This window comes from Colossoma macropomum, unplaced genomic scaffold (genome assembly GCF_904425465.1).
Source record: "Colossoma macropomum unplaced genomic scaffold, Colossoma_macropomum, whole genome shotgun sequence".
Taxonomy (NCBI): Eukaryota; Metazoa; Chordata; class Actinopteri; order Characiformes; family Serrasalmidae; genus Colossoma; species Colossoma macropomum.
In genome coordinates, this window is record NW_023495887.1 from 76,660 (window position 1) to 98,191 (window position 21,532).

Sequence of the window (21,532 nt, forward strand, 5' to 3'; positions counted from 1 at the left end):
AACTTACATAGATGTATAATGAGTTAACGCAAGACATTATTAGCAGCCTAAATTTTAAGTGGTCGTTAACACCTTTTCCTAGTCTGACCCTTCAAGCCATCCATAGTTCCTGCCTAAAGCCCAGCTGTGTGTGCACTGTATGTTATTATGATTCTGAAATCATTTAGTTCCAGTATGGTTTTTAATGGCACGTTCCATTTTTGGATCTCCTTATGAAGTTCTTTCTACCTCCTGCCATGGTGAACAGTGAAGTTGAGTGTGACATTGAGTCTGAAATATAATTTACAGGTAAAACACAGCACTGATGCTGGCAGTAACAGTGTGTTTGGTACTAGTTTATTGTGTGTTGATGTGATGTAAGTGGATCAGCGGTGCTGGAGTTTTTAAACTCGGTGCACACTTGCTGACCACGTAATCACTTTGTTAGACACATCTAGCAGTCATGGACTGGAGGTTGGGGAAACCAGCCCCGTAACCGGAAGGTCACCGGTTCAGTCCCCTGAGCCGACAGTACATGACTGAAGCGCCCTTGAGCAAGACACCTAACCCTAACCTGGGTGTTACGGATAGGGCTGCCCACCGCTCCGGGCAAGTGTGCTCACTGCCCCCTAGTGTGTGTGTCTTCACTAGTGTGTATGAGGTGTTTCACTGCACGGATGGGTTAAATGCAGAGGTGAAATTTCCTCGTTGTGGGACTAATAAGGGTCACTTAATCTTAATCTTGTTGAGCTTTCACAGTGTGCATGGGTACAGCTAGAGAATGTAGCTCACGTGTATCTGGGGCCTGTGCCAGCGGTCATTGGGCAGAAGGCCATTTTATATTTTATATGTACAAAATTTTAAACTCAGCAAATAAATATGGGTTTGAAAACTTTTGCAAATGACTGTAATTAAAATAGCACACAATCCAGTTTTAACTTAGTTTGCCAGCTAATAACTGATAGCTGCTAATCATTACCTCATAGATTGTTAATTATTGTTAATAATTGCACAATTGTTGCTTATGCATTAATAAATGCCAACAATTGAATGATAAATCATTTACATTGTGACATAAAGAAATTATTAATTGTTTTGAATTAGTAAAGTTAAATGATTAATAATGGTTTGTTGATACTTATTGACTCATTGCCTATTCATAAGTCAAATGACAATTTGAAATGTTAGGATTAATGAGGATAATTACTAAGCAGTTATTCAAAATTATTATGAATTTTGTATTAATAATTGCATGCAACTAATTAACACTTAATACTTTAAGTTGTATCATTTTGTGGCTAGACAGACATAATTCTTAACTTTATTTTTATTTCACTGATTAATTGGTTAATTATTTGAACAGTGGCATAACTATATAATTATTATTCATCATTAACAAACAATTAGATAATGATAAATTTAATATTTGTAAGTGCCTGTTATTATAAAATGTTACCCAGTGCATTTAGTCACATTATTATTCGGGTTCTATTGCTCACATCACATTGCCTAGAATATAAACATCTGGAATATCAGATCTCTTCTTTAGAATCACATCACTGCTCTGTAGAAACTTCATAGTTCATCCAGGAAACCCATCTGAATGTCCCTCCTTAATCATCTGAAATAAGCAGTATGTAAATCTCCAGCTCCACTGCAGGTCAGACACTGCCACAATGTGTATATAATACAGATCCACACTCATACATCCTCTAACAAACCACATGATCACAGATACTTTCAGAGCAATGATGAGCTGGACTTCTCTGCTGCTGCTGGCCTTCTTACCATGTAAGTGGACTTTAGTCTCATTTATACACTGTAGATTTCAGTTTAAGATGAAATGCAGTGTGTTTAATGGTCTCTGTGACCTGATTCCTCCTCTCAGATGTTCATGGAATCAGTCTGAGCTCGTCTCCTGCTCAGTTGAAGCCTCCTGGAGGATCAGTGAGGCTGTCCTGTGAGGTTTCTGGCTATCGTCTCTCTGATTACGGTACAGGCTGGATCAGACAGCCTCCAGGGAAAGCCATGGAGTGGATCGGGATCATTTGGGGTGGTGGATCTATAGACACTGGAGCTTCCTTTAAGAGTCGCTTCAAAATTTCCAGAGACACAAGCAGTAACGTGCTGTTCTTAGACATCAGCAGCCTGGAGACTGGAGACACGGCTGTTTATTACTGTGCAAAGACTGACACAGCAGTGCAGCTCAGTGGGAGCTCTGTACAAAAACCCATCGACATCTGTGTTAGTAAGAGACAAGTTTCATTCAAACTGGATGAGCAAACAAAACAATCAGCCACGACCCTTCACTGCTGTTCTAAGTGTTATTCACTATTGAAAGTATCCAGTAGGGTGCGCCCCTCTCCCAGAAACCAAACCAGTTAAATCCTTCTAATCTCTTTCTAATTATCTCAATGCAGCATTATTCTGCCACATATTTAATGCCACCCTTGGTACAACCTGTATCAAAAAAAAACTATAGTATTAAACAACACCTCATACGTCACAGTTCTTGGCACACCTACATTTTGTCAGCATAACAGCAATAAGTTGTCACCCATAATACCTGATGAGATTGGAGAATACAGAGAAAGTTATCTTAGACCTCACCTCAATACAGAACCTCTCCAGATCCTCCAGGTTTCTAGATCCTCTTATGGACTCTCCTATTCAGCTCACCCCAAAGGTTCTCAATGAGATTTTGATCAGGACAATGGGATTGCTACATTTCAGGGGTCCCTAACAACTGTTAGGTGGACTTGAACTTGTATTTTTGGATCACTGTCCTGCTGGAAGACCCAGACCCAGTTTTAGCTTTGGGCAGATTTCGTTAAAAATTTCATGGTACTTTAGGGAGTCCATGCTACTAATCTGTGCAAGTTACCAAAGCTCCTCTGCCATACATTACTGCAAGGATTAGGTCCACTTCTGAATATATATGCTTCTTTTGACACTAAACACTTGAGCATTTGCTGTCAACATAAAACCCAATTCCAGTCAAAGTTCTAGTAGCATCTAAAGATCTCCAGGTATTTACATTTGTGGTTATACAAAAAAGGCCTTATTCTGGCACACATTCCATATAGTTTACTGGCATTGAGATGGTATCTAATTGCAATTTTGGAGCCTCCATAACTGTCCTCCTCACAGTGTTTGGGGGCAAGCTACACTTCCATCCACTTTTAGGCAGGTTCACTACAGCTCCGGTTGTTCTAACTGCTGTAATGATGTAGATGGTATTTTCAGAGGTAGATTAGTTTGATTGTGATTATTTAACTCCACACATTTTAATCGCTTTCTTGTGTGTGTTTTTTAATCTTTTCCATGTTGACGAATGACTAAGGAAATTTAAATATTCAGAGAACAGTGGTTAACAGAACTGAAGTAACCATATAAACATGCTCCCCCTGAACAGTCATTATCAATTTTATTTCATATACGGTTTCACACTTTGGAGATGCTTTGAGAAGATTTCTCAGACACTGTGTTGGAGGACATGCTGGAATTAGGATAAGGATGTGAAAGTATGTACATTTTATTTTTATTAATGAAAGAGTTGCTGAAGGCCTTTGTTGAAAAAAGGCAGAAAAGTGGTTCTTTATATGCACTGTATGAAACTACTACTCTATTTTGTGTGTTAAATAGTTTTGCCTCTCCTGAGTTAAAGATAAGCAAATATAAGCTCCTCCCTGAATCTCTCTGTGTATAGAAGAGGAGACAGAGAAGATCTCACAGGTCCAACCTCGACACAAACCATGTTCTCTACATCTCTACTGCTCCTGCTGGCAGCTGCATTCTGTGAGTTACTCAGTAAACAACACATTTCACTCAGTCAGAATGTTATTTAAATTATGTTTATGTCCAAGATGATCTAATAACTTTGTATTTTGATCTACAGGTGTTCACTGTGAAGAACTGACTCAGCCTGATTCCATGGTGGTCCATCCAGACCAGAGTCTGACCATCAACTGCAAGGTTTCATATTCAGTGACAAGCTTGCTGCAGGCTTTAACCGACAACCTGCAGGAAAAGCTCTGGAGTACATTGGATATATCTATACTGATGGGAGCACATATTACAGTGATAAACTGAGAAGTTCAGCATCTCCAGAGACACTGGAACCAACACAATAACATTACAAGGACAGAATCTGCAGACTGAAGACACAGCTGTGTATTACTGTGCCAGAGCCTCACAGTGACACTAACTAATGAACACGGCTTACAAAAACCTACAGTTCTGCAACGAACTCACTCTAAAGAAAATATATTATTAAAAAAAAAAACAGTTAATTTATTATTTTACACTCAAAAGATTTGTTTCATATCTGCATGGTAACATTACCATTTAAGGTAATACTATTATTATTATTATTATTATTATTATTATTATTATTATTATTATACAGAACTTTAAAAATTGTACCTATTAATTCCCTAGGATAATAGTCCATATTGCTGTTGTCAGAAGAAAACCTTGTATCTCCAAAATGGTAACTTTACAGGAGAAGGAAAAAACCTACTGTATTTTTAATGTAAGTCATTTTGGGCCTTTTCTTTTGGTCAATTCTTCATGGAAAAGGCATTTTCAAATGATGTCAAACACTAAAAAATGATGAGTTTTTCCAACAATAGTGATATATTTTCTTGTAATTTGGTGAATTATAATAAAATAAAGTACTTTATGAGAGTGGCATATATGCCTTACTTTCTTGTTTTTTTATGGAGATACTTTTTGATATTTTAATGAATGTGGCCATTGTTAGGCCAACGTATGTACTTTGCACCTCCTATTTGTTTTTTATTTTGTTTTATTTTATGTTATTACTTTATTAGACACATCCAACTTGTTAAGCTTGTACAGTGTGCATGAGTACAGTTAGAGAATGTAAGTCATCTGTAGCTGCACTGTTTGTGTTATTAACTTTTTAATATACTCTTTATATAAGAATCTGTATAATAGCATCTAATACTAATGGTTTCCTGTTTGAGATATTACATTTTATATATTTTGAGTACCTATATTCCTTATTGAATATAAGGAATGTAGGTACTGCTTTTGAATTATAGATGAGAAACACTGGGAGTGAAAAACATTTCATCATCATTGTCTATGAACACCAGCAACTTCTAATAAACTCCAGGTATTTACATTTTTGGTTAGACACAATAAAAGGCTTTCTTCTGGCATGCCTTACATATAGTTTGTATGCTTTGACATAGTAGCTAATTGTAGTTTAAGATCATCTCTAATCACAAACCCTAAACTATGCTTGGAGGCAAAACACACTTGAATCCTCTTCTAGGCAGTTTCTCTACAGCTCTGGTTGTTCCCAACTGACCTAATGATAAATGTGAGAACTTTCAGAGGGGTAGTTATTTTTCATCTTCAATATCAAATTTATGCAAGTCAAAACATTTGATCTCATTTCATTTGTGTGTGCTATAATCTTCCCTGTGCTAATGAATGAAAGAAATTTGGCCTCCTTGTCACCTCATATTTATACCCCAGTGAAACAGGAAATCACACATGATGGTTTAACAGTTCCTGAACACACAAAATATAAAAAAGAACATATTTCAGGTACAGAGATGTGCTAAAGTTTTATTCATACATCAGTAGGAGTGTCTACTCACTGATGCCCTTAAAGCCAGAGCTGAATTTGTTCTCATCATTGATTTATTATGCACATTTTTCATCAAATCCCTTTCTGTACTTATAGACAGAGGGCAATAGAGAGAGGTGTATTTCTCTGAAATGAGGGATGAGAAGGGTTGGAGGTGGATGTACATGAGCAAGCTGTTTAAATATTCACAGCAGTGCGGTTAACAAACCTGAAGTAAACATATTAAATGTGCATTTATTATCAGTTTCATTTCATTTGATTCAACAGTTGATGCTTTGAGAAGATTCTCTGACGCTCATTATATTGTGATCTTAACAACCCCAATTCCAAAAAAGTTGAGACGATGTCTAAAATGTCTAAACATTTTTAAGATGTGTTGCTGATGTCAAGTTCTAAAAGTTAATGTTTTTCATGAAGTGGTAAAATGTCTTGCTTTCAATGTCTGATATGTGTTCTATGTTCTATTGTGATGAATAATTTGGGTCTATGAGATTTGCACATCACTGCATTCTGTTTTTATTTACATTTATTTACATTTTACACAGCGTCCCAAGTTTTCTGGAATTGGGGTTGTACTTTAAATGAAAAGATTGCTTTTATTAAGAATCAGTTCTTAGCATGCACTGAATTAAACCACTGCCTTTGACTCTGTGTCTTAAATAGGTTTGGCCTTCATGGCTCATTAGATAAGCAAATACAAGCTCCCTCCCTGAATCTCTCTCTATTTAGAAGACACTCTCTATAAAGCTGTGGAGAACAGAGAAGATCCCACAGGTCCAACTTCAACACCAACCATGTTCTCTACATCTCTACTGCTCCTGCTGGCAGCTGCATCCTGTGAGTAAAGAACATATTTCACTCAGTCAGAATGCTGTTTAATGTTTGTCCAAGATGATATAATAACTTTGTATTTTTGATCTACAGCTGTTCACTGTGAGAACTGACTCAGCCTGGTTCCATGGTGGTCCGTCCAGGCCAGAGTCTGACAATCAACTGCAAGGTTTCATATTCAGTTACAGACTATACTACAGCTTGGATCCGCCAGCCTGCAGGAAAAACTCTGGAGTATATAGGATACATCAATAGTGGTGGGAGCACAGCTTACAGTGATAAACTGAAAAACAAGTTCAGCATCTCCAGAAACACTGGAACCAACACAATAACATTACAAGGACAGAATCTGCAGACTGAAGACACAGCTGTGTATTACTGTGCGAGAGCCTCACAGTGACACTAACTAATGAACACGGCTTACAAAAACCCAGAGCCAACACTCAATTTCTTCTATTTGAATGAGTTTCATAGATTTTGTCATTTTTAATTATAGTTTTGCATGTAATACAAAAAAAGAACAATGAATAGAATTATATTAAATAAAATATGAAACATTTTGTTCATGGTTTAATACTTATTTGTATATGAAGGGGACTTTAAATAGCTTGTGTCTTTTTAAATTAAGTATATTGGGAAATGCAACTTGAAAAGTGAGGCAAATTATATGAATAAATAAGTACATAAATACATAAATAAATAAATAAATTAATTAATTAATTAATGTCACAATTTTATAAAGTAAAGACATATTTGTATCTACACAACATTAAGAAATACAAAAACAAATGACAGTAAATGAAAAAAAAGTTAATGTCTTTTTTGTAAATCTATTTTAAAATGTATTTTTAAATGTATTATCTGACAAAAAGTTATTGTGACTATATTAAATTGTTATTATGACAATATAGAACTGCACTAAAATGCATTCATTTAATGGTATTGTTCTTTTTCTGCTTCTTCAGCTTTGTATTATTATTATTATTATTATTATTATTATTATTATCATTAATATGAGTAGTTGTAGTAGAGGTATCTTAGTAATATTACTAAACTAAAGTATTGTAAAAAGGGGCTTCGTTCCCAGTGTTTTTACTGACGTCTTGCCCCAAAAGTACAGCTTTAAATTTTCATCATTATTTACTTCTCAAAACTAAATCCTTTCTTTGCTCTCTTCTCAAGATCAGGCTCCATGGAAAGATCCACAGTTCATCATCTAAAGTGGAGGATCTCTAGTTTCTGGAGCTTCATTTTATCTGTTAAAATAGCTCCTGTCCAAAATAATGACTCTAGTAAACCACTTGAAACATTTCAGGTATCAACTTATTTATTCTCCTACATGGCATTAGAACTAGTGTTTTATATTTTCCATTTTCTCTGTGTACTGTTTTTGTGTGGGTGTGGCTTTGAACTTATTGCACATTCATGACCACCTCTTTTCTTTATTCCATTTCCCAGTTGAAATGACCATTAAGTACACATTATTCATTTGTCAGCATCAGGACAAAAAAAGAAACATATCGCTGCTGTCGGAACAAAACCTTGTAGCTCCATCTTTCATTTTTCAGTTTTTGACATAGTTTAAAAGTGTCTGTTGTCCTTTACATTGTGTGTAATTACAATGTAACAATCTCCAACACTAAGTATAATATTGAATCTATCAGTATTTATTTTGTGCACCTACAGCCACTTTAACTCCTCCATCACTCCAATCTTAAACCAGTTCCAGCTGCTCCCAAAGACCAAGGAAAACAACAAAAGCTGCTCCCAAAGACCAAGAAAAACAACAAAAGCTGCCCCCAAAGACCTCAGCGACATCATGTTCCCCTACAAAGAGACACCAACATTCACAAAAGCATTACATGAATAATATTTTTTAGAGGAGAGCAAAAGAAAGGAAAGTCAAAGGAAAACAAGGCAGAAACTGTATTTAAAAACATTATTAAAATATACTGAGAAAATGGGATCCCTAACAACTAAACCAACTCCCTAATCAACAAAACTGTCAACATCTAGTAGGACATGTAGCTGACCAGGAGCTGTTACTGCAAAAGGAAAAGAAGAAAAATCAGCTGGACAACTGTGGAGTAAAGATTATTGGTGTTATAAGTCTATAATACTGTCTATAATGTATATGTTGGTATGGTACTACAAAGACGTGTAAAAATACAAATAATATTTGGGGGCATTAGTATATATAAAACTGTCAGACTTGATTTCAATTTTGTAAAGATTATATGACAATAATACTTGAATCTATCGACACTGAATGAATGTAATGTTCAGGTCATCTTCAACAAACAGACTAAACATTAATTTAAGTGATGCTGTGAAATCAGTTCCCTCATGTTTTATTTATATTCCAGTAGGGGGCGCCATTCATCCAAAAAACAAACCTATTGCCTATTGCTCTCCTAAAGCCAGAGCAGCAGAGTCTCACATCACTGAGCTGTTATGCAAACTCTTCATCAAACTCCTCTATATGTAGAGTGAATGAAGGACAGTTTGTAGAGGATCTCCAGGTTTCTGGTGTCTCTGATCAGCTCCAGCTCCGCAAACACCATGTTCCTCACGTCTTTACTGCTGCTGCTGATTGCAGGATGTGAGTCTGTTATCTCTCTCAATGAGGAACCATATTAATGCAGTAAACTGACTGACCACATTTAACCTGCTGTGTCTTTGTGTCTCTGTTTAGGTGTCCACTCTCAGATTGTTCTCACACAGTCTGAGGGGTCTGTAACAGTGGCTCCAGGTGGAACTGACCTGTGCCTGCAGTGGATTTAATTTAGGGAGCTATTGGATGCAGTGGGTCCGACAGGCTCCTGGGAAAGGACTGGAGTGGATCATTGCTTATCATTCAGAAAGTCACAAAAACTCAGCTCAGTCAGTTCAGGGCAGATTCACAGCATCCAAGGACAGCTCTAATCTCTACCTGCACATGAGTCAACTGAAGCCTGAAGACACTGCAGTGTATTACTGTGCCAGAGACTCACTGTGGTGGAACTCATACAGACAGCTGTACAAAAACTAGAGCACAGGATAAACAGAGGGAGGCTGAACTCTGTAACAGCTTAATAAAGTCATTTATTCATTCTACTTTTAGTTTTTGAATGCTTGCTGAACATATAAAAAGCTTTGTAAATAAAACTTTTAAAAGTGCTTTTGCACAGTACTGTGTAAAGTCCCTGATGTTTTTGATGTAGTTTTAAAAAACATTTGAAAATGTTGGTAGCACTTTGCTTGAAGGCCATGTTATTTTTTTTTATAAATAAATCACTAATAACGTATTTATTGATAAAAGTTATTATCATACTACACTGACCTATGAACTGTTTTGTTATATGAGCTGGAGACATTTCCAAACTCATTAAAAAACACAGACACTTTATTGATATTTAAAAACTTTCTCAATTTCTCAAAATCCTGAAAAGAGGATAATAGCAAACACAAGTGCTTTTTCGCAAGAGATCAATGGTTTTATACATATGTTTGTCCTACAGTGTCCAAATATGACCAGAATACCTAATCCTAACCTTAACCTCAACCCAAAACCTAATCCTAACCCTAACCTTAAACTCAACCCAAAACCTAATCCTAACCTTGGCCCTAATCCTAATCGTAACCTTAACCTCAATTCAAAACCTAATCCTAATGCTAACCTTAAAATCAATCCTAATCCTAATCCTAAATATTGGCCTGACAAAACCCTAATCCAGTGGAGCTCCAGGTTCAGGACGGTGTCAGTGTGTCTGTATCAGCTTGTTGAGGATGTTGATGGTCTGTATTAAACCTGTTAGTGTTCAGTGCTTCTCAGGTTAAACATCTGCAGACATGAAACTCCAAATAAAGTGAAAAACAAATAAAGTGAAAAAATCAGAAACGAATGTTATTTGTACAGATTATTAAAAGTCTCTTCATAATTTCTGAAAGGATTCACTGCTGCATCACTGATATGCTGCCGATGCTACTTAATTTGTGTAAAACCACAACACCAATATAGACTCTCAAACTACAAAATGGCTTTTTAAGAGGTCTTTAAAGATTTTTCTACTTTGTAAAATATAATCATTTCTAGCAGCTTATTTCTTCTTTCTACTGTAAAATAGAAAAGGAAAATGTTTGTTGTCGGAAAGCTCTGCCGTGGTCTTATCTGACGATAGTCAAACTGAACTTTATTCCAGAGAAAGTATCAGTGTAACAGTACAGAATGGGCCAGAGGCTCACGGTAAAAACCAAAAGATGAGGCTTTAATATCCAAGGGTTTGACAAGAATCGTGGTCAGTAAACAGGCGTGGGTCAGATCCAAAACAGCAAAAAGGTACAAAAAGGCAACCATAACCAGAGGGCAAAGACAAAAGGGAAAAACCAGAAATGCAGAAAAACAGTCCAAACACGAAAAAGGCAAGAGAACACAAGAGAAACGCTCAGTAGCTCTACAGGAGAAGCAAAACCTCACAATGTGGCTAAGCTAAAGCCCAGACTTTTAAACTAAACTAAACAAGTCATATGACATGGAGCCCAGGTGAAAAGAGTCAATACTCAGGAGAAGTAGAGCGGTGATTGGTTGAATGAGGAAGTTCTGTCACATGATCTCCCAAGGGGTCCTGGGAGATGGAGTCCTTGTTAGAGTTGAGGCCAGAAGGATGTGTGACAATCAGCAGCATCTAATGAACTCCAGGTATTTAAATTTTAACTTAGACAAAGTAATATTTCTTCTGTCACGCCTTCCATATAGTTTTTTGGCATTGAGGTGGTGTTTAATTGTAGATTTAGAGAATCTATAACTATAAACTATAAACTGTGCTTGAGAGCAAAATACACTCGCATCATCTTCTAGGCAGGTTGTTCTAAACTGCTCTAATAATAGATGTGGGAATTTTCACAGGTGTAGTTATTTTTATTCTCATTATTTTTTTTATAATTTAGATGATCAACACACATTTAATTCAATTTGGCCTTTGTGTTACCTTATATTTATATCCCAGTAAAACATGAAATCACTGACAATGGTTTAACACCTCCTGAACACTCATATATATGAAATATACAAAAAAAAATAAATATAAAAGAAATATAAAAAGAACATGTATCTGTTACAGGAATGTGCTAAATTTGTATTTATATTCCAGAAGGGTGGATTTAATCACTGAGGCACTTTGTGCTGAATTTGTTATCATCATTGACATAATACACATATTTCATCAAATCCCTTCAATACTTATAGAACAGATGACAATAGAGAAAGAGGTACAGTTCAGTGGGGTGAAGAATCAGAAGGGTTGGAGTTTGAAGCTGGTAAAATATTCAGTGCAGTGTGGTTTACAGATCTGAAATAAATATAGAAAAATGCTTCATTATCCATTCCATTTCATATATGCTCCAACTTTTTTAAGATGTTCTGAGACCATTTCTCTGACACTGTGTTAAAAAACATGTACATTGTGATTTTTCATGTTAAATGAAAATGTTGTTGCTTTTATTTGTTGTGAAATCAGGTAGAGAAGTGATTCCGAATATTAACTGTATTAAACCACTGCCATTAATTCCACGTCTTCAATAGGTTTGGCCTTCATGGGTCAACAGATATGCAAATACACTCTCCCTCCCTGAATCTCTCTGTATTTAGAAGTCACTCTCTATTAAGCTGTGGAGAACAGAGAAGATCCCACAGGTCCAACTTCAACACCAACCATGTTCTCTACATCTCTACTGCTCCTGCTGGCAGCTGCATCCTGTGAGTTACTCAGTAAACAACACATTTCACTCAGTCAGAGCACAATTTTATGTTTATGTATAAGTTGACACAATTAATAACTTTGCATTTTTGATCTACAGGTGTTCACTGTGAGGAACTGACTCAGCCTGGTTCCATGGTTGTCCGTCCAGGTCAGAGTCTGACCATCAACTGCAAGGTTTCATATTCAGTTACAGATTATGATTCAGCTTGGATCCGACAGCCTGCAGGAAAAACTCTGGAGTACATTGGATATATCGATTATAGTGATGGGAGCACAGCTTACAGTGATAAACTGAAAAACAAGTTCAGCATCTCCAGAGACACTGGAACCAACACAATAACATTACAAGGACAGAATCTGCAGACTGAAGACACAGCTGTGTATTACTGTGCAAGAGACTCACAGTGACACTAACTAATGAACACGGCTTACAAAAACCCAGAGCTGATAGTCAAGAACTTCTGTTTGAATGAGTTTCATAGCTTGTGTCATTTTTAATTATATTTTTGCAGATAAAATGCATTGAAGATTAAGACTTTATAGTTCACAGTTTCTAATATATTACAGCATGACTGACATCATCAACAGCCAACATCAAAATAAAGTCCATATATTAATAATTAGGTCTTTATGAATTTGGGAACAATAAGTGAAAACCTCCTTTAATGTCCTTTTACTATAAATCTAAATCATATCTGTGCTTGAGTGATTCACAGAATGATGATACATAAATCTATTTAAAGTTAAAGGAAAAAAAAAAAAAACTGGCATAGCTGATCATTTTGTTAAAAGTTTTTTTTTTTTTTTCCTTTTTTGATGAAATTATTATACTGTACTTAATACATATTTTGAATGGAAGTTAAATAAATAACGTGCTCTCTGACTTTTGTAGGTCATTCATAATGTAAGTTAATTCAGTCCATTAAGTAAAAAAGTTTATTACATGAATACAGAAACAAATTAATTAAACCAAACATTAAAACAGCCAGACTTTCCAAGGGTTTATTAAATGTCCATTATTAATTTCTGCACCAGTAAGAATTAATGCTATTTTTTGAGCTTGTATTAATAAGTTGTGTGAATACTGTGCATTTTCTTGTTTTAACAAATAATATTTATTTATTTTTCTATGTGTGTTTGTGCAGAAATATCAGTAATGTGTCATGAATGATAAACATGAGGCAGTTCCAGAGTTTCTCTTGTTCTCCAGTAGGGGGCGCCGACTGCCTAATGCTGAATTGGTTTACCCCATTGACTTGACATGCAAATGTCTATCAAGTCTCTTCTCTACATATGAAGCTGAAACAGTGAGTTGGAGAAGAACCTGCAGGTCTGAGTGAAAAACAGCAGAACCATGTTCTTCACATCTTCACTGCTGCTGCTCACTGTGACATGTGAGTCTGTTAGCTCTTTCACTGAGGACCCAGATAAACGATCTAAACATTTAAAAACTTAACCTGCTGTTTTCTCTGTCTCCTCATGTTTAGGTGTCCACTCTCAGGTTGTTCTCACACAGTCTGAGGGGTCAGTAACAGTGACTCCAGGTGGATCCCATAAATTGACCTGTGCTTGCAGTGGATTCAGTGTGGGGGTTACGGAAATGTTCTGGATCCGACAGGCTCCTGGAAAAGGACTGGAATGGATTATTTACTATTATTCTGAAAGTACCAAAAGCTCAGCTCAGTCAGTTCAGGGCAGATTCACAGCATCCAAGGACAGCTCTAATCTCTACCTGCACATGAGTCAACTGAAGCCTGAAGACACTGCAGTGTATTACTGTGCCAGAGTCTCACAGTGGTGGAACTCAAACAGACAGCTGTACAAAAACCCTGCTTTGGAAAAAGAGGATAGAGGGAAAGAGAAAATTATGGTTGAGATGTGTAGCTGTGGAAGTAGAAGTATGGCAGCTTAGCCAACACAATAACATTACAAGGACAGAATCTGCAGACTGAAGACACAGCTGTGTATTACTGTGTGAGACTCTCACAGTGATACTAACTAATGAACACGGCTTACAAAAAACCAGAGCTCAGAAACCTCCTCTTTCTAATGGATACACATTATTACGTCATTTTTATGTCATTTCATTGGTGTGTTCTGTAATCTCCCCCATGTTGATAAATAACTAAGAGAATTTGGCTTCTGTGTCACCTCATATTTATACCACAGTGAAAAGGGAAATCATGGATGACGGCTTAGCAATTTTTTGATTCCTGCATATTAAAAGGAATATCAGTTATAAGGTTGAGCTAATGTGTAATCTTTATACCAGTAGGGGGCATCTGTTCACTAATACACTTATATTATTGAATTTGTTCACATTATTAGACTGTGATTCTGCAGAATTCTTATCAAATCTCTTCTCTACACATAGAGTAGTTAGGGCTGGTTTGGAGTTTATGATAGAAGACAACAGAGAAATCTAGACAACAATAGAGAAAGATGGAGGAGGAGAATGGTTGGAGGTGGATATGTGTGAGTGAGCTGTTTACATTTTTAAAGCAGTATGGTTAACAGACCTGAAGTACACAAACCAATATGCTCCCACTATTCTGAATATTCATTATCAATTTGGATTCATATATGGTTCCACACATTTAAGATTTTTTTGACAGTGTGTTAAAGACTAAGGCAGATAAGTAGTTCCTAACATGCACTGTATTAAACTGCTTCCCTCTACTCCATGTCTTAAATAGCTTTGAATCTCAGAGGTCAATAGATAAGCAAATGCTTATCTAATGACCTAAATAAATGTATTTATTTTTTAATGAAAAAAAAAAAAATAAATAAATAAATAAATAAAAGACTTTACCTTTGTTACAGTTTCATAAATGTAAGAACATCTTTGTATCTACACAAAATTATAGAAATACAAGTTTGGACAACGTGACCTACTGTTAGCTTTAAAATAAAGTTAATGCAAAACAAATATATAGAAGAAAAAATTAGACTAGTTTCACACAAAGTTGGGCAAGTGGGAAAACTGCCCCATTTAAGAGCAACATTAATTATATCTGTGCTTAAGTTTATCATGTACAGAACGGTGATACATGAAATTATACACACTCAGAGGAAACAAACTAGAACAGCAGACTATTTTGTTTCAGTGTACAAAAAAAGAAAATCTTTAAAGGGAGATTCTTTCCTCACTATCAGGGCAAGATGCCCCTAAGAAGCTGCTCGGGTGAAACTTGATTCCATTTATCATTTGGCAACTTTCACTGAAGGTATAATTTATACAACATAGTGCAAAAATATGAGCATTGATCCAGTAAAAGTAATGAGTTTTTAAAAAGGTAGTTCATAACTATGTGAGCCAATTTGGAGAACAGAGTTTGGGTTAAGATTTCTCCTGGACGCCTCCAGAGATCACATGCATTTCTTAAATTCCATCACCAGCAGACCTGATTCAACATAATGCAACACTGATTTTCTAAACCGAGTATTGGATCAAAATTGGAACTAATACTGGGCTTTAGAAATGATTGAATAAACACAGAGACTTACTTTAAATCGGTTCTTTTCCTATTAATATTATATTTATTTGCTCTAAAATTGGTGGTTTTCTAAGTTAGAAAATTACTTACTTGCCAGATGAATAGATTTTTCAATCTTACTTTCTCAGGTGCCTAAAACGTTTGCTCAGTACTGTACGTCAAATGTATATATACAAAAGCACAAAAAATATTACATTGCAAAAAAAATTGAGGCCTTAATCAACTTATTCATTTTATTCATATTAATTAATTTATTCGTATGTTTAATTTACATTTTAGTCATGTCAAAAACAAATAACAGTGAATGAGAAAACAATTAAATGTATTTTTTAAATGTATTTAAAAATATATTTTTAAATGTATTATTTATTAAAAAGTTTTTGTGACTATATTAAATCATTAGTGTAAGATATATAACTGCACTAAAATGTATTCATTTAATGGTATTGTTCTTCTTCTGCTTCTTCAGCTTTGTATTATTATTATTACTATTATTGAAATATTATTATTATTATTATTATTATTATTATTATTATTATTATAAAATAATAATAATAATAATAATATATGAGTAGTTATAGTAGAGGTATGGGATCAATAACAGCAATAAAATTGCTGGATAAGCAGCTCACAGTCAGCAACATTGTAGCCCTCTTACTATATATATATATATATATATATATATAATATATATAATATAGTAATATTTCTGGTGCAATATTGTAAAGGAGGCTTCGTTCCCAGTGGGCTGGGGGATGTTTTGCCCCAAAAGTACAGCTTTACATTTTTATCTTTAATTATTTCTCAATACTAAATACTTTCTTTGCTCTCAGTATTACTATCAGTATTTATTCTGTGCACCTACAGCCACTTTAACTCTTCCATCACTCCAATCTTAAACTCAACCAGTTCCAGCTGCTCCCAAAGACCAAGAAAACAACAAAAGCTGCTCCCAAAGACCAAGAAAACAACAAAAGCTGCTCCCAAAGACCTCAATGACATTTAAAGCCTGACAGATTATATTACAGTAAGATATGAATGTATTGACTCTGACTGAGTATAATGTTCAGGTCATCTTCAACAAACAGACTAAACATCAATTTAAGTGATGCTGTGAAATCAGTTCCCCCATGTTTTATTTATATTCCAGTAGGGGGCGCCATTCATTCAAAAAGCAGACCTGCCTGTTGTTCTCCTAAAGCCAGAGCAGCAGAGTCTCACATCACTGAGCTGTTATGCAAACTCTTCATCAAACTCCTCTATATGTAGAGAGAATGAAGGACAGTTTGTAGAGGATCTCCAGGTTTCTGGTGTCTCTGATCAGCTCCAGCTCCACAAACACCATGTTCCTCACGTCTTTACTGCTGCTGCTGATTGCAGGATGTGAGTCTGTTATCTCTCTCAATGAGGAACCAGACTAATGCAGTAAACTGACCAACCACATTTAACCTGCTGTGTCTTTGTGTCTCTGTTTAGGTGTCCACTCTCAGATTCTCACACAGTCTGAGCGGTCAGTAACAGTGGCTCCAGGTGGATCGCACAAACTGACCTGTGCCTGCAGTGGATTTAATTTGGGGGGCACTTGGATGGGCTGGATCCGACAGGCTCCTGGGAAAGGACTGGAATGGATCATTGCTTATCATTCTGAGAGTAACAAATACTCAGCTCAGTCAGTTCAGGGCAGATTCACAGCATCCAAGGACAGCTCTAATCTCTACCTGCACATGAGTCAACTGAAGCCTGAAGACACTGCAGTGTATTACTGTGCCAGAGACTCACTGTGGTGGAACTCAGAGGGAGGCTGAACTCTGTAACTGCTTAAAAAAGTTATTTATTTATTCTAATTTTAGGTTTTAGGGCAAATAAATACTTGCTGGACATACAAAAAGCTTTTTAAATAAAAAGTTTTAAAGTGCTTTTGTACGAAATTGTGTAAAGTCCCTGATGTTTTAGAAAAAAAAATATTGAACATTTTGGTGACACTTTGTATGAAGTCTGTGTTATTAATTGTTATAAATGAATCACTAATTTATTTATTGATGATAATTTATTATTATACTACACTGTCCTATAAACTTTATGTTTGTAATATAAGCTTGAAACATTTCAAAACTCATTAAAAAGCACAGAAACTTCATTGCAATTTAAAAACTTTCTTAATTTCTCAGAATCCTAAAAAAGGATTAAACACAATGGTTTTGTCCAATAAGAACAACTGTTATGGACAGATGTTTCTCATACAGTGTCTGAATATGACCAGAATAAATAGGAGGCACCTAATTAACCTTACAGAGCAGGAAACTGTCACAGCTGATCCTGCATTAATAACAGATATACAGTATATTATAGAGCTCACACTGACAGACACACACAGTACAACATTTAACATTCAAATATGATTTACATAAAATATCAACCAATTTTTTTAAATCACTAAGCAACTGCATTTTAAATGTTTTTATGTTTTCATAATCATTAATAAGCCTTGTCGGTTCTTTTTAATTATTAGTAAGTAATAATTAGAACAATACATTATTATGCACTGGTTTCTGTTTAGTAGGCTTTCAATCCTAACCTTAACCTTAACCTCAACCCAAAACCTCCTAACCCTAAACTTAACCTCAACAGAAAACCTAATCCTAACACTAAGCTTAATTTCAACCCAAAATTTAATAATTTCCCTGGTTCTAATCCTAATCTTAACCTTAACCTCAACTCAAAACCTAATCCTAACCCTCACACTGACCCTACATCATTGATGTGTAGTTGTGACTAAGAGTCTGTTAAGTGTTTATTAAATCTAAAATGGACCACTTAAAAAATCAAAAACAAACAAACAAGAAAAACATAACATTCATTTCAAATTATTATTGTTACCTTGTATAAAACCACAATAACAATATAAACACTTAAACTACAAAATGGGGTCTTATGTGGTCTCTAAAGATTTTTCTACTTTGTAAAATATAATAATTTCATTCTACCCTAAAATAGAAATGGAAACTAACTGTTGTCAGAAAGCTCTGGTGTTTCATCTCATCTGACAATAGTCAAACTGAACTTTGTTCCAGTCAAAGTATCAGCAGCTTCTAATAAACTCCAGGTATTTCAATTTTAGCTTGGGTGAAATAATGTTTTCTTCTGTCACACATTCCATGTAGATGTTTTGGCAAAATACACTTGCTTCTCCTTCTGGCAGGTTCACTACAGCTCTGGTTGTTTTAAACTGCTCTAATAATAGATGTGGGAATTTTCACAGGTGTAGTTATTTTTATTCTCATTATGTTTTTATAATTTAAGATGGTCAACAAACATTCATCTCATTGTATTTGTATATTCTGTAATTGTCCCCATGTTGATGAATGAAGGGAATTTGGCCTTTGTGTTACCTTAAATGTATACCCCAGTGAAACAGTAAATCACAGATGATGGTTTAACACCTCCTTAACCATCAGGTGAAATATAAAAAGAATATGTTTCAGTTACAGGGATGCGCTAAAATTTTATTTACATTCCAGCAATGGGGAATTTAATCACTGAGGCACTTTGTGCTGAATTTGCTCTCTTTATTGACTTATTACTCATATTTTCATGAAATCCCTTCAATACTTATAGAGAGAGAAGAAGTTCGCTAAAATGAGGCCTGAGTAGAGTTGAAGGTGAATAGAAGTGAATAAGCTGGTTAAATAAAGTGTTTTTTACAGATCTGTAGTAAACACAGGAACATGTTTCATTATCAATTTAATTTTGTATATGTTTCAACATTACGTTACGTTAAGATGTGTTGAGACCATTTATCTGACACTTCTTTGAAAACTTGCTGTAATTAGTGTATTTAGAAGACACTCTCTATTAAGCCGTGGAGAACAGAGAAGATCCCACAGGTCCAACTTCAACACCAACCATGTTCTCTACATCTCTACTGCTCCTGCTGGCAGCTGCATCCTGTGAGTCACTCAGTAAAGAACTCATTTCACTAAGTGAGAATTTTCTTAAGTTTAAGCTCAACTTCAAACTGTAATATTTTGAAATATGATCACTTTGTATTTTTCCATTTTGTATATTTGCTCTTTGCATTTAAATACAAGTCTTATTTGGAGACACTCACTGTTTCATCAGTTTATGAAACAAATGCTTAAAGTTCATATGTGGACCCACATTTTAATTTTTCACTCCTTCAAAATGCCAATTGGATTCGTTTAATTATTTAATTATAATTCATATATTTTACCTAATTATACATTTAAATTTTATAATTGAGAAAAATGTATTGAATTATAAAATGATTAGAACTTCTTTACAGCATTTAATGTAAACACAAGGGGGCAATAACTGGGCCAATCTTGAATTCAGGCAAAATATACTGACTGACGTTAATATTCCTGAATTAACTTTATTGGGCAAAGATTATTTGTGTAAATCTATATCTTTATTCTAGGCTCCACACAAAAATCAGCACATTGCCCAACTAATGCTCATATTACATCACACTCCAGAAGTGAACCAGTACTGATTGGTAATCAGTGAACTGTCAGCCATCAAAGGGTTTAGAATTGCTTAGTACTGCATTCTTTTACTTATATTCATTTATAATAACAAGTAAAGCTATGCTAAACCTGTAAAAACACATTTTAACATGAGTATATATTAATACATTTTGGGTTATTTTTGTATTTTTTTAGATGTTGTAAGTGCTGAGACCTAACTGGACCAGTCTTCTGTTTTAGTTGAAATATATTAATGTTTAAATATTTTTACTATGCTATTACTAATATTCATTTAAAATGGGCATTATAAAACGGATAATTCCGGTCCTAAAATCTGATTGGCTGAGCCGCGTTCAAAGCCATTGTAAAATCCACGTTATACGACGGTTGTGAACCGCCTCACAACAACTGAACTCTGTATCACTGCGCCACGGCACGAAAAACCCTTCTACTGTTAATGGAACAATCTTTGACTGTAACACTGAGCACCAAGTGTACCGATGAAATAAGAACCTGTTTTTGTTGAAACTGAGGGGCTATAAACTTATTTTCATAACTAGAACTAGGCTGGTCAGCTAGCCAACAGGCTAAAAGATAGCTAACATGCTAAACAACAACATTATTATCACAGGCTTGAATGAAAGTACTCATGATATGATTCACTGAAAAACGGAAATATGAAAGTCTAAAGAATGTCACCTGAATGGTTTACATGCTTCAAATGTCCGTGTTTCAGACAGAAGGAGCATTAAACCCAGGCTGAATCCCAAACGGCTCTGTACTCCCTAGCTAAACAGTGTGCAGTGTAACATTAGCTAAGTTTAGAAATTCTAGCTTCTGCTGTCAAACAGTGCACTGCTTGTCGAGTATGGACGTGAATGAATCCCAAATGACCATTTTTAGCTATATGTTGCATTGTTGTGGTGCAAAAGTCAGTATTTAAATTCCTACATAGCTAGTGCACTATGTAGGGAGCAGGGAGCCGTTTGAGATCCAGCCCCAGCGTGAGAAAGTGGCGTCGTCAGACTGGCAGAAGACTTGAGGTGGTGATTTGGTGACCAAAAAGTCCTTATAAACTGAAAGTGTTTGCATTAAACAGTGCTGTGTTATCATATGTCACTGTTATATGAAAAAAAGATTTGAAAAATCATGAAATGTCTGCAGTTTACAGTGATTGGTGACCAAATGTTCTTCTCCTCATTCAGCGGTCAATGGTTGCTTAGCAACGATACCGCACTCTAAAGGAACTACATTTCTTGGCGGAATACTAATTTATGTCAATTATTATTAATAATAACTTAAATAATTATCTAAAACATTTTTTTTTTATGCCACTGTTTTATGAAAGCAATAGTTCAGCAATAGTAGTGGTTT

General features: G+C 35.3%; 2 pseudogenes and 4 gene segments (V, D, J or C); all 6 read left to right on the forward strand.

Moving 5' to 3' along the window:
• Positions 1-1,708: 1,708 nt before the first annotated feature.
• On the forward strand, positions 1,709-2,578 carry LOC118803369. The segment is given in 2 exon segments: positions 1,709-1,770; positions 1,868-2,578. Coding segments are annotated over 2 exon segments (540 nt in total).
• A 1,156-nt stretch (positions 2,579-3,734) lies between these two features.
• Positions 3,735-4,180, forward strand: LOC118803330 (annotated as a pseudogene).
• A 4,818-nt stretch (positions 4,181-8,998) lies between these two features.
• Positions 8,999-9,467, forward strand: LOC118803331 (annotated as a pseudogene).
• Positions 9,468-12,090: 2,623 nt separating this feature from the next.
• On the forward strand, positions 12,091-12,582 carry LOC118803332. The segment is given in 2 exon segments: positions 12,091-12,170; positions 12,272-12,582. Coding segments are annotated over 2 exon segments (354 nt in total).
• A 946-nt stretch (positions 12,583-13,528) lies between these two features.
• On the forward strand, positions 13,529-14,086 carry LOC118803333. The segment is given in 2 exon segments: positions 13,529-13,568; positions 13,662-14,086. Coding segments are annotated over 2 exon segments (465 nt in total).
• Positions 14,087-16,976: 2,890 nt separating this feature from the next.
• Positions 16,977-17,476, forward strand: LOC118803334. The segment is given in 2 exon segments: positions 16,977-17,054; positions 17,148-17,476. Coding segments are annotated over 2 exon segments (369 nt in total).
• Positions 17,477-21,532: the final 4,056 nt, after the last annotated feature.